We start from the raw sequence: 13,809 nt of genomic DNA, 5'->3' as shown, positions 1-13,809 counted from the left end.
TGGCCCCACGCACACGTGAAGGGTGACCGAATCAATAGGGGGGTTCCGGAAGGAAACGTGCCACGTCGGGAGCAGGAGGAAGAAGGAAACTTATGCATGGCTATGGAGACCAAGGAACCACCATTTAGGGGTTCAAAATCCCTTACCCGGTGGAGAGGATGGGAAGACCACAAGGGAGGATTTACTCAGGGGGACAGGTGGGAGATGTGAAGAAACCTTTCCACGAGCTGACAACCGCATCAGGAATTGAAGATTCTTTTTGAGGAAGATGCATTAGATGGATCTTTACAGGTGTGGAGTCGCTATCTTTCCATGAATGGTATTCACAGCAAGAGGAAATGGATGGCATTCCATGTTGGAAGGGAAAGCATTGGCTGTTCAATGGCTTGAAGGAAGACAAAACACTTTAGGTTGGAGATTCAAAGACCTGCCTATTCATAATTCAGGGCCAGCTGAGGGTACACATTATGAGCAGTGGTTGGCTCTATGCAGGAGGCACAGTGGCAGATATAGAGAGCACTTTGAACTACTTATCAGGCAGATTGCTGAGGGATTCCAGGTGGATTCTTTGGAGTGAGGAGATTTATGAAGTGGTTGAAGCCCCACATTTAGAGCAGCCTTCAGGGTCGTTACTCCACAAGGGTTAGTGATGAAGATCATGGAGACTGCACAGCTTTGGCTTAGGAGGACAAGCTGAAGGGAGCCACCGAGGAGATAGGGGTGTTCCTACCCCACTTACCGAACCACCACTCATTGATTGGCGGCCCAAGGGCGACCACCATCCTTCCTCCTGAGGAGATAACCAAGGGAGAAAAACACTACGGGCAGATGAACAAGGGGTTCAAGAGATATAACTGATTCAAGAGCTGAAAGAGAAAAGGGCCAAGGGCCTTTGCTACCGATTTGATGAGAAGCTTTACACCCGGCATAGGTTGTAAGAGAAGAACACACATGTGATCATAGTGGGATTCTGAGAGGAGAAGAGGATACAGGGCAACTGAGAGGAGGAGAATGAGAGGAGCGCCCTATTTGCTATAGGTGGAGGTTTCACTCAATCTCAATACTAGGCTGACATCACACTCAATCCACCATGAAGCTGGAAGGAGATTGCGGGTACAAGGTGAGGTTTCTGGGATTGATAGGGCCACCCACAACTTCATTGCTTCAGATTGGATGAGAGGTGGGGCTACCAGTGACACAGGGAATGAAGTGCGGCATCATATTGGCACGGAAAGAATGAGCGCGGTGTATTCGTTGACAGTGTAAGGAGTGACCCTTACATTGCAAGGAGAGGAGCAGTGCAAACTTCCTACGCTGGATTTGGGAAGCACTGACGTGATATTGGATTGCAGTGCTCCAGTTCCGTGGGGAGATGAAGGGGAATTGGAAAAAATTATACATGAGTTATGGAAGGAGCAGCACAGAGATGACACTAACAGGGAAGACCCCGTTGTATGCAGATCCACGTGCCTGAAGTTCCATCTTCAAGACTTTGAGAGATGATGGAGGAGCGATGTGATAGAGCTACAGCAGGTGGGCATTGAGGTAGAAAGAGAGCCAAAGTCTTACCTGAGGTGGTCCAGGATCTTCTACAACATCCACTCCATTGTTTCAGAGCCCAAAGGGCTACCTCCTATCAGATCCAGAGGAGCATGCTATGTGTTCGAAGACTGGGGGTAGCACCCTATTCAGCGTGCGACCCACAGATATCCTCTAGCTCAGAAGGAGGAATTGAGGGTAGTAGCATAGGATGATTGGAGGCTTAGGTGAATCCAGGACCCGTGTGAGCCCATTTCCAGTCATGTACTCTTGGTAAAAAGAAAGAGTAGTGTTGCATTTTGTGTGGACTATCGGCCCTTTAATCAAAAGACTGTGTTGACAAATTTCCTATTCCGGTGGTAGATGAAGCTTTTGGATGAGCTGGAAAAGCCACCATCTTCTCCAAGGTTGGACCTAATCTGGTTATCACCAAGATTAGGATGAAGACTGAAGACGTTAGAAACGGCATTCCGAACACATTGAGGGTCATTAATAGAGTTTCTTATATGTCATCGGCTCTACTAACGCTCCCACCACTTCCAAGGCCCTGATGAATCTAGGTCCTTCCGCCCTATTGAGGAGGTTTTTGTTCTTAGTTTTTTTTTATGATAATATGGTGTATGGCAATCTCTGCAGACCCATATCACCCTATCTGGTGGTACCACGACCCTTATCGGAGCATCAGCTATATGCCAAACCAGAAAAGTGTGTTTCTTTCGCTCAGATAGGAGTGGATATCTGGGAACACATCATTTCAGGGAGTGAGGTTGTGGCGGCTTGACCCCACCAATGATACGAGGCCATGGTGAAGGGCCATACACCAAAATCCCTTAAAGGCCTACCCCGGAATTTTGGACTTACTGGCTACTAACAGAGAATGTTTACAAGGGCTATGTTTCATTAGCAGGCCACTTTGACTGTATAGCTATTAAGAAGGACAACTTCCAGTGGGGAGAGAAGCAGAGAAGCCATGAAGACTCTGAAGAAGCCATGACCAGTGCCCCAGTTTTGGCTCTTCCAGATTTCACCCAGCAATTTGTGGTTGAGACTGACGCTTCAGGAGGGCTTGGGAGCAGGGCTCAGGCAGATCATAGTAGCGTATTGCTTTCTTCGAGCAGATTCTATCACCTAGAGCCAGTTGAAGTCAGTTTATGAGCGGGAACTGATGGCCATTTGTGTGGCCATTCAAAATGCGGCCTATCTATTGGGGCAACGATTCATATGTTTCGTACTGATCAAGGAGCGCTACGAAGTACTTACTAGAGCAGAGGTTTGTGGCGGAGGAAACATCAGAGTGGCTAGCAAAGCTCTTGGGATACGGAGTTTGAGATTCAGTTATAAAGCCCGGAGCTCAAAACAAGGCGGCAGATGCTCTTTCCCGTGTGGAGTGCTCACAGCTGATGGCACTATCTGTGCCACGATTGGTTGATTGGGGGGAAATGGTGAAGGAAAATCAACATACCAGAGAGTTTAGAAGAGATAATTTTCCGGGCGGCTATCTCAGAAGGGAGGAGGCAAAGGGTATCACCTAGAGAAAACTCTGTTTTATTATACAAAGGGAGTGAGTACTACACCTGTACTCAGCATTTGTCCCCGTTCTTCTACGGGTAGTACCACGATAGCTGTATTGGTGGACATTCGGGGTGGAGAAAACATATCGGCGGGTGAAAGCCGAATTCTTTTGGAAAAGGGTTAAGAGGAGATGTCGAAGACATTGTAAGCAAATGTGATAGTTTTCAACTGAACAAGTATCAAGCTTGTGCCCCTATGTTTGTTGCAGCCCTTGGTGCTTCCAAACAAGATTTGGGAGAAGTCACCATGGATTTCATTGAGGGGTTACCCAAAGTCGGAAGGATATACGTCATCATGGTGGTAGTTGACCGTCTGAGCAAGTATAGCCATTTCATTCACTATGGCATCCTTTTTCACTCCTACTGTGGCATCTACTTTCATCAGAGAGTGTTTTCGATTGCATGGGTCCCCACTTCTATTGTCTCGATAGGGACAAAGTCTTCTTAAGTTTCATTTTGGAAAGAATCTTCAAGATGCAGGGCACATTCTTTGAAGCGGATTACAGCATACCACCCACAGGACAAGACGGACAGTCCGATTGTTATGTTAAGCCCTATAGAACTGGCCCAAGCTAACCAAGAAGGGGGGGGGGGGGGGGGGGATTGGCTGAAAGAGGGACCCCCCACTTAAGTGAGGGTATTTTGGGGATGGGAGGGGATTTTTGAATGGGTATGAAGGGAGCCTTTAGGGTTTAGTTTTTGGCATTATGAAAAGTGTATTCTCTCTTATTTTCTCCTTAGCCTCCTTCTTGCTCTTTTCTAGGGTTTTCTTGTGGGAGATCTTGTCCTTCTCGAAGTGGACAAACTTATCTTATTTTCTCTTGGTTTTCTTATGCAAAGGTTTTACCTTCTCATCTCAACCCTCTTGTGATTGTTCTTCTTTGGTTTTGGTGGAGAAATTCCTCTTTTTGGGGGAAAACTAGGGCAAAACCGAAATTGTCTAAACCTAAGGCGTATCAAATTCTTCCCAGCACAGGAAACCAGCAGCCAACCACGAAACCAAGGGGGCAAAGGCACGGAATTTCTCCCAACACAGGGAAATCAACAACCAGTCACAGAAATCCAAGGGACAGAGCACAGGAAACCAATAGCCATACTCGAAAACCCAAGGGACAGAACACGAAAAACAGCCAGCACAGAGAAATGAGAAGAAAAGGGGGGGGAGGAAGGAGAAAAGACAAGTCCAAGAAATAATGAGCTAATTTTTAGTTCAATAAATGAACTAAAAACTGCTCATAATGAGCTAACTTTTAGCTCAAAATATTAATGAGCTAGAGAAGTCAAAAAACAAATTTTCACCTTGTTTTGACCCCCCCTGCCTACATCACACCATCAACTTTGTTCTATGAGTTCATTTTAGACTTTTATGGTCAATGTCACTACTTGTTGCCGGCTCAAACCAAAGAGATCGACTCTAAAAACTCTAAAAAGCCCAAGGTGAAAAACTTCTCCCCACCAATTTTTTACAAAGAAATGATTGTTGATGGTTGGACGTGAGTTGAATGACCAAATTGAATACCAGAAAAAAGTTTGGAATTAAAATAAACACAACTAAAAAGTCGGGAATTGATTTGGTCATTTACTCAAGCTAATAAATATCTATCATAAAAATCAATCTCATTAGATTATAAGTAATAAACTGGGTAATAATTGTACTGTTAAGGAAATTTTAGTGATAGAATGGAATTACCTTAAAAAATGAAGTGAACAACAAAGCAAGGTTTAGGATAAATGCCTGAAATGGGCAAAACAGATCAATATAAAATTACGAATATAGAACAAGAACACAAAGGACAATAATAAGAAAAATAATATGTTAAAAACAATATACTAATTAAGAAGATAAAATTCACAAAGGAGAAAAAGAGCAGCACTTTAATTTCATTCAAGAAAGCTTTACCTGATCTTCACTAGAACCATTAGCATAAGCTTCTGGAATATTTGTTCCAGGTGGGAGAATAGACTGAAAATAAAAATGGCATCAGCATAGAACAGGAAGAAAAAATAATAAAGTTGGCAACAGAACCAATATTTTGCCAAAAATAAAATAAAAATAAAAAATGATGCAATCACCACACCTGTAACTGCACCATGAAAATTGTATACATCTTGACATACTGAATGTCATAAAACTCACCAAACTGAAGCGCAGCAACCTGCAAATTTCATCATAAACTAATAAGAGATCTTTAAAAAAAGGTGCAAGTAAAATTTATGGATATGAAAGTGTAACTCTCCATAAATGTATGCATATATTAGGGTGCATAGGACAAATCTTCAAAAAAAATCAAGGATCACATGATCCCATGACGTTCATCTGCTAAATTCAATAGAAGATACCTAAAGTCTCATTGAAACAAAAGTGAAAATGTACCTCTGTTAAACACTGTAGTGTAAGATTTCTATATGAAGAAGCCGGAAAGAATTTCAACAATGTCTCCAGCTATGACAAAATCATCAGCAGGAAAATGATGAGCTTTGTTTTCAGAATGCATAAATATAATTCTAGTTTAAGAAAAAAATAAAGGCCATAAAAACACACCAATGGAGATTCAAAAATATAACCCAGAGGTATCCAAGATAGAAAAGCATGGAGTGTTGATAAGGTAGCTCGTATAAGCTCTGGCCTTTGAGATGCCGACAGCACATATAGGCATAATTCATGAATAAGTTGAAACTCACTGTTCACAAAACAAGCGAAAAGTTTTAGAAATATAATTGATCTGTAAATAACCAAAAAAAAATCATAAGACAAGTAAGTGAGGTTGGAACTGATGGATAAAAAAATAGAAAAAATGAATGCGCTGAATGCTCATATTCATGCAGAGAAGCGATACATCAACTAAATTTTATCAGCATAAGTAATAATGCAAAAGAATAATTGTTTAAGTTAATGAACCACAAAGGTAATAGATGTGAGTTAGAAAACTAAGCTTTAGACATTTACAGGCCTTTTCATATTGGAACTGACATGCTGAAAACATCACCTTATGATGAAGTGCAGACATTAATCAAGAGAAATAGCAGTAATCAAAGAAGACTAAATCAACATTAATTTAAAGCATAAGAAAGCGTTTATTTATATCAAGAAGAACGCTTGGGTATATTTCAGATATTAGTGAGGATGTTTCTAGCTTTTAGCTGTTTCGATTCTCTGGGCACATGCATGTGTTACTGTTTGTATCAATATGTTCACCTGCCTTCCGGTACCAGCAAGCTGGCATAAAAAAAGATGGAGCGGACACATGTAATGACACAAATCAATGCTTATTTGCATGTACATACAATCATACATTAATAAATACCTAAATCATCAGCCAATGATATTTACATACATACAGAATGTATGCACATGCCAACCTCTATGCAACGACTGACCACGTATGACTACCAAAACCATCTTAAGAACATGCTTCAGTTGTAGAAACAATACAAATAAGGTGCTCAATGTGCATTATTAGTAAGATTCAATATGCCGTCAGTTATTTGGAATTACAAAACATATAAAGCACCATTGCAACACAAATTCAACAGAACGGCATTGACACGGAAAGATAGAGGTGATGCATAAAGATCATGAATAATGATTAATTCATATAAACAAAATTGAAATGTCCCCTGTTTGGCCGAATCTTTCTGGTGCTTTAAGGTCATCAACCTCTGGGACACTATTTAACTTTAAGTTGCATTCACCTGGGATCCTGTTATCTGGGCTTTAACTCTTCTATGCATTAAATGCTTGATTCAATTTGCCAAGACAGATTTTTGGCATTTCTATATCACAGCTAACTAAGGGAATAAAAGATTTCACATTGGGTATTAATTGCTACTTTAAAAAACTTAATAAAATGTTCAAACACAGTGCAGCAAGGCTTGATTAAAGCCTTAACTTAAAATGTGTCTTAGCTGATAGATCTTCATATAAGAACCTCACTGAAGGAAGTAAAGCTGAAATTAGCCACATTTGTCTGGGAACACTTGATTTGCACAACATTTAGCAAAATTCGTGAGAACTTCCACTAGACCATGGCAGGCTATACATTTCCAGTCTTGTAAATTATAGAGGAGATAAAGTCGCCAAGTTTACAAATTATAATTTGGAATTGATGAAATTCATTTAAGTGCCGTGAAAAGGAAAAAGTCCTATTAAAGCATTAATAGTCTTTACATCTTTACAAATAAAATCAATAGAAGGAATCGAGTTAAAATTTAAACTGCTAAAAAGAAATTTTGAATAACTCATGCACTTGAAACAAAAAAATGCCCCTTGGATGCATGTTAATAATTTCTACTCATTCATACTATCAGGCATTCCTCGGTAGAGAAATTCAGAGAAAGAAAAGTAATAGGCAATTATCAGAGGCTGCACCTGTTCAATGACTGCTTGAGATCCTTAATTTTTTGCTGAGTCATCTCCCCTCTCGAAAAATCAAAAACCTCTTCACTAAGAAGCTGTATTATGGCTGGGCATGTAAGTTTTTTATTTTTTAAGCATACTTCAATCATAGATTAAAAGGAGACTGAGGAAAATACCTTCAATATAACCATGCAATTCTCACAAATTGTTTCACTACTTTTGGCAGCTGTGACCAGATCAGGAATAAAGGACTGCCATCTAGTTGGCCACTCATGTTTAAGAACCTGATATTTTCACAAACACAATAAAAGGAAGGAGCTAAAGAGCATTAAAAGCAACACCTCAACAACAACAATATCAAGCCTTTATCCCACTACGTGGGGACGGCTGCATGAATCCTTTTTTTCTCCATTATGTCCTCTTAAAATTCTACTTCAGATATTTAAATGAAAAGATGGCCATATTAACTATAATAAAAGAATAATTATAATTATATGGAGGGAGAAAAGTCCATGGTAACTCCTACAGTGCACTGTGTAAAAAACATGTCCCTATTCATCACATAATGACCTTATTTCAAGGAGCCAGCTTTAGGTATTGGTCCTCGCCATTAATACAGTAAGCGTGTGATGTGTTGTCAACTTTAATTCATGTAAACATTCTATTAGAACATCTAGCCAATTTTGCTTTGGTTAAACCATCTTCCTTCACAAAATTTTCTCCCCATTGTATTGTTGTGCCATCTACTTTTCATTCTTCATCATGCATGCCCAGAAACTAGGCCTATTTTCTATAATCAGACCCTCAAAGAAAGCTGTTCCCATCGTCATTTCAATATAAAATAGAAACAAATTTTAAAATCAACAACATAAAGCAACATTGCTAATCACATTTAAAATGAGGAAAATTACAAATTGAAAACCCTCAAATGAAAAAAGTTCAATTTATTTGTATTTTCAGCATTTCTATCTTTAGTGTATATGGGCCAAGCTAGCTAAGGTTATTTTTCATAACCTCGTGTTCAACAAGTGGCACACACATTCTCTTAAATAAAAAATGCATTGCACCATTAAAACCATAATAACATGATAAACAGCTGTAGTCAAAATGTTTAGTTACCAAAACTTCGATTTTGAGGTTACCTGAACAAGTATAATGTTTAATTTGTTAACATATAGTTTCTCCCTACGATAAGAAGCCTCATTGCTTGAAAGCTGTTAAAGAACAAGTATCACAGGATGTACGAGAGGTTAGCATAAAAAGTAAACTTATGCTAAAAGAAAATAATTAAAAAAAAAACTAAAATTATCACCTGGACAATGAGATCAGATATGTAGTTTTTTATCCCATCTCGCTGTTCAGTTGGCAAGGCATTCCATCGATACTTGATAACACCTTCTAATACCTTCAAGAGGGTGAAAAATAAGCTTGTCAAATATGGAATAAACATCCATATAAAGTTGTTACAAAGTTCCAATGAACAGTAAAAAAGCAGTCCTGGAGTGGTAAGAATCAAGAAAATAATTGGCAGCATGATTCCAAGGAGCTAACACAATGCAAAAGAAATATCCCTTTCTATTGACCATCAATAGACAAGAGCCACTCATATGTTAAACAAATAGGGATTATTTCATAGGCGGACCATACTAAGTAAAATGGTCTTGTTATATTTTCATATCCCAAAGATTCCAATCACAACGCCCTCAAATATCCAATTATATTATCCAAAGCCCTACTCAAAGGAGAGGTAACTTTAAAAGCAAAAGAAGTTACATTTTTTAAAGATGAATTAATTCATTAGTGTTAAGATAAAATAAACAGAAAAACCATCCACATAGGACATATTCATAATAGACTATCTAAAGGTTTACAAATTTAATTACTCAGAAGGAATGAAAATCATATGGGCCATGAAAATTTAGCTTTGAAAATATTTTCAGTCAGGGAAATTGTTAAAAAAAGTATTGAACTTGAATATGAAAACGATCAAATATTTTATTTATTAAAAGAGATTCTCTTGATTAAAGATCAAGGAAACTAATGGAGACCAAAGTTAATGGATGTAAAGTAGCACCATCAAAGAACCTACTTTATTTTTTGATCAATAATAAATTAACTTTTGTTCAAATAATATCTTGACTACAATGATCTTGTCGAAGTTATAGAAAAATTTATCAATCTTGAGAATGAAGATGGACATATATTTTATTAATCATGAGACATTTTCCTGATTAAAGAGAACCAATAAATTAAAGGAGAGCAACATTACAGAAGCCAAAAAGCCATCAAAGAACCAGATTTATTGCTTCATGAAGAACAAACAAATTTTTGTCCTTGATGAATCTAGTATTTTCACCAGTAGAAGATAAATTCTATCATTACATCGGAATGCTTGTTCAAAATATATTTACATGAGCACACAGCCTTATCTAAACCAGAGTTCTAAAATGATGGTAAGTTGAAAAAGTGCTAATGCGGATAGTTTTCAGAATTAAATCAGGCAAAAAAATCACACCTAAACCACTTAATTTTATTTTTTAATAAACAGTTTTGCATCACAACATAATGAAAAAACAAGTCATTCAAATTAAAATTAGAACATGCTTTTGAAAGCCATGCTACAATGTTATCTCATGAAATTGAGAAATCAATTAGACCATAAAAATTTGATGGGAATAAAAAACCTAACTAAACTAAAGTTGTAAAGATAAAACCTTGAATATTTCCCATAGTTGTTTTAATAAAAAAGGCATAGTTTTGTTTAACAACTTTTCCTTTTCCAGGTAAATCTTATAGAATCGAATTAAATCTTATTCTAACATTTAAATATTATAAAAGAATCCTGCAAAGATTAAACATACAAGTCAAAACAATGTAAGCTTTTTGACTAACCTGAAGAGCAAAGAACTTAGTGTTCAAATTTTGAGAATTCTGCAAGATGTGAACAACTTGAAGCCACATATCTTGGTTGTTCTGCAGCTCCCTCAGTATATGGTCTGCTGCTGCCCTCTATATAGAATATCACATGGTGATGGAAAATTAGTTTATGATAGTTGGAAATATCAAACAGACCCAATTCAAATGAAAAGAATGGAAGGTAATCATTAGACAATAGCTGCAGGCTCAATAAGACTAAGGAAATGACTCAGCAAAATGAAATGGACAGGAATTCACCAAAATATGAATATGATACGATCCAGAAACATCGGCTTTCAGATTCTTTCAAACAGCACAAAAAACATAGAAGCGCCTTAAACTGAAGAAAACTAGAATTTCTGATGGAATGCCCCTAGTACGAGATAAATAGTGCCATGCATGCAAAAAGCTACAGAATTCTGCCTGAGTACGGATTCCAGCACGACTAAATAAAAGGCAATAAACGATATTATAGAGGCAGAAATATCTAGAGTGCAGCGATTATAATCAACGATTCACATGTTAAGAAAATCGAGCAATCACTGTCAAATTAAAGAAAAACCAAATGTAGGTTCAACTAAAAACCCTAAACCTGACGGCGCCCAAAACAATAACGGGTACAACAAGCCGAACAAGAAACCAGACACCAAGGCACCAAGGAGCAGAAGGAATCAAGAGAAAGAGAGACGGAGAGTTGAGAGGAAGTGCAGGTTGGGAGAAAGGCCACCTCTTCCTTAGATCCCGTGCCATAAAAGGCAGCGACGGTGGCGTCGAGGAGGGACACGTCGATCGGTTTGCTCAAATCCCTAAGCTTCTCCGCCGCCATGGCGGATCGAGTACAGAAACCCTAGAAACAGTTGCCGGGACGAATCACTGTCAAGCAGGAGGACAGTTCGGGTAGTAAAACGAGCGGGAGAACCGAAGTACACGAATACAAAACCCTAGTTTTCGCTTTCTCGGGTCCGAAGTGCGTCACGGTCGACCACGGTCGAAGGGGAGAGAGAAAAGAGGGGGAAGAGAGAAAGAGTTGAAGAGGTCTTCTTTCCCTCTCTTTTCTTTTCTTTTTTTTTTTTATGCCTCTCTGTCTCTCTCCCCGGTAAAAGATATGTTGAATGGATGCTCGCGTTTTGTGATGGTCTGATATTTAGGGCTCGGTGTTTTACACAGTTTTGGCTCTCTGCCAATGCGGCCTTGAGGTTTGAACGCGGTTCCAATAACAAAATAGAATAACCGAAGAGCAAATTTGCTATTAGCATGACCACCTTTTTGTTTTCTATTTTAATTGAGAGCCTGAGAGGCTGAGATTATTATAAAGTAATTAAAATTATATTATAAAATTCACGGATGTTATAAAATTGAAAATAAAATCGCCATAAAACAAAAGACTAATGAAGACTCCCATTAGGATTAATATGACAAATCAATATAATATTTGGATTCATCAATATGCTTGAGAAAATAATGTAGGAGATGGAAGCCCATGTGATATCATTAGAAAGCAAATACTAAGACTTCATTTGGGACAGTTTTTTTACTGCTTCTAAAAACAACTTTTTAATTTTGTATTAAAATTTAATTTAAGAAGCAGTAAAAAAACCGTCACAAACGAAGACTAAATCAAGGAGGAGCAACCATGCATGCTAACAAAATAAATTAGATTGAATAAAATTTGTCTAAAAAAAATGTTACAAATGAAAAAGGAAATTGAATCACCAAAAAAAAAGAAGTTTGTAACATCTTATTATTCTATTATAACACCAAGCTCTAAAATATTCCCTTCAAAATTTCTTGTTATCCCTATAGCTTGGGTCTTGCTTTTATTGATAATCTCCATTCTATTTCTAAGGCTAAAACCACTTGGAGATACTTCAACTCCTATAACACTCTTTATAAGTGGTTCCAAAAAGTTTATGATCCCATCTGGATTAAACCCAACAGCTCTGCTTCTCCATTCTGTAAGAGCTTGCATAAAACAACCCTTGATATAAGACTCGTTATTGACCTAAAAGTCTCTATCACTTGATAGCTTTACTTCTTCTAAGATCTCTAGTTGAATGATCAATTTCTTGTGAAAAAAATTTGGCATGAGGATTCTTGAGTTTTTCCATTTTTTATACCAAAGGCCCTATTCTCCCCAATAGTATACCTAATCACATTGCCGACCAAATTCCTAGCATCGATATTCAGGATTATGTGAACTCTTGTACTTGGATGGGGAAATTTTTTTTCTCTAACAAAATGACTTATTTCAATTCACAACATGTTGCCTACATGGCTTTGTTTTAAGTAAATTCAGTTTAAAGGTTTTGCTATTAAATATGATTTCCTATTTTGGAAGATCATTATGGTTGGGTTAAAATAGCTAATGTGCTTAGGAAAAGACATATGATGGTTAATGAGAAGTGTGTGCTCTGCTCACCATGCCAAAATGCTTTCTAATAACTTTTATTTTAATAAGAAAAAATTCTCAATGTAAAATATGTTTAGATGGAATAGGAGTTAAGTGGCTTTTGCCTTGCATGCCTTTCCTCAAAGGAGTTGAAATTGGTTCATCACACCAATTCTGATTTTGGATTCTATATGACACTTGCTCTAAAGCCAACGTGGGCATTTTCTGAGTGTAAATTATTAAGTGGCAGGTCACTGAGAAAGTTGTTGTTTAGCAATAAAAATGAGAAATTAGAAATTCTTTGGTGGTTGTTTGTCATTGTGTTTAGCATGCTTCTGGAATGGAATGCGATCCAAAGATCTTGATCCCTAGATTCTTGATGACCTTTTTTTTTAGTAGGCTAATAATGAGCTTATTGATTGCATTTGTTTGATTGTAGTCTAACGGGTGATGTTGTAAGCAAGCTAGTAAGTTATGATTAGCGGAACACCCCCTCATTTAATATTTGGATAAGTGTATTAACTAACATATGTTGCTATTATTTAAGCAATTCCCTGACTAATTAAGTGATTTGTTGGTGGATATCATTATTGTTTTAATAATAATAATTTTTATGAGCTATTATAAAATAATGTACTAAATATTTTTTTTTAAGTTAAATATTCTATAGAAACCATAAAGATGATGATGATTTTTGCTAATCAACTTAGATCACTTCTTACTTATAAGATAAGAGCAAAGGTTCAAGACAACAAGGCTTAATTGAAGAATCAAAATCTCTAATTTAGCTCAATTTATGTCTCCACTTATTCATTGTTGAGTTTTATTTACCAAGTCATCTTAAGGTGGTAAATGCTTAATTAAAACATGTTAATATTTTTTAAAAAAGTAAAAAAAAAGGCATATTATAAGTATTTTTATAAATAAATCAATAACTACTTTGTAAAAAAAAAGTAGAATATTAATATTAAATTTCATTTAAAGGAAAATGTTCTTAAGTTTTTATAAATTAGTAATTTATCATAGGATCATATATA

The 13,809-nt window shown here is 37.2% G+C and overlaps 1 protein-coding gene across 2 annotated transcripts in view; it reads right to left on the bottom strand.

Moving 5' to 3' along the window:
* The window catches only part of LOC110092069 (protein EXPORTIN 1A), a 42,820-nt gene extending 31,304 nt beyond the window's left edge, over positions 1-11,516 (bottom strand). For both annotated transcript variants that reach the window (XR_003699490.1, XM_020816425.2), the window contains exons 1-11: positions 11,111-11,516; positions 10,360-10,476; positions 8,780-8,872; positions 8,610-8,681; positions 7,644-7,751; positions 7,480-7,562; positions 5,653-5,791; positions 5,485-5,553; positions 5,189-5,266; positions 5,011-5,073; positions 4,801-4,845 (exon numbers count right to left, since the gene is read on the bottom strand). Coding sequence is in view for 1 of the 2 variants with exons in the window: in XM_020816425.2 (XP_020672084.1) it covers positions 4,801-4,845; positions 5,011-5,073; positions 5,189-5,266; positions 5,485-5,553; positions 5,653-5,791; positions 7,480-7,562; positions 7,644-7,751; positions 8,610-8,681; positions 8,780-8,872; positions 10,360-10,476; positions 11,111-11,209 (966 nt within the window). In the remaining variant the exon portion in view is untranslated. The remainder of the gene's footprint in view (positions 1-4,800; positions 4,846-5,010; positions 5,074-5,188; positions 5,267-5,484; positions 5,554-5,652; positions 5,792-7,479; positions 7,563-7,643; positions 7,752-8,609; positions 8,682-8,779; positions 8,873-10,359; positions 10,477-11,110) is intronic.
* Positions 11,517-13,809: the final 2,293 nt, after the last annotated feature.

Source organism: Dendrobium catenatum, unplaced genomic scaffold, assembly GCF_001605985.2.
Source record: "Dendrobium catenatum unplaced genomic scaffold, ASM160598v2 original_scaffold_43371, whole genome shotgun sequence".
NCBI lineage: Eukaryota > Viridiplantae > Streptophyta > Magnoliopsida > Asparagales > Orchidaceae > Dendrobium > Dendrobium catenatum.
The sequence above is the reverse complement of the archived record's forward strand: the minus strand, read 5'-3'. Positions and strand labels throughout refer to the sequence as shown.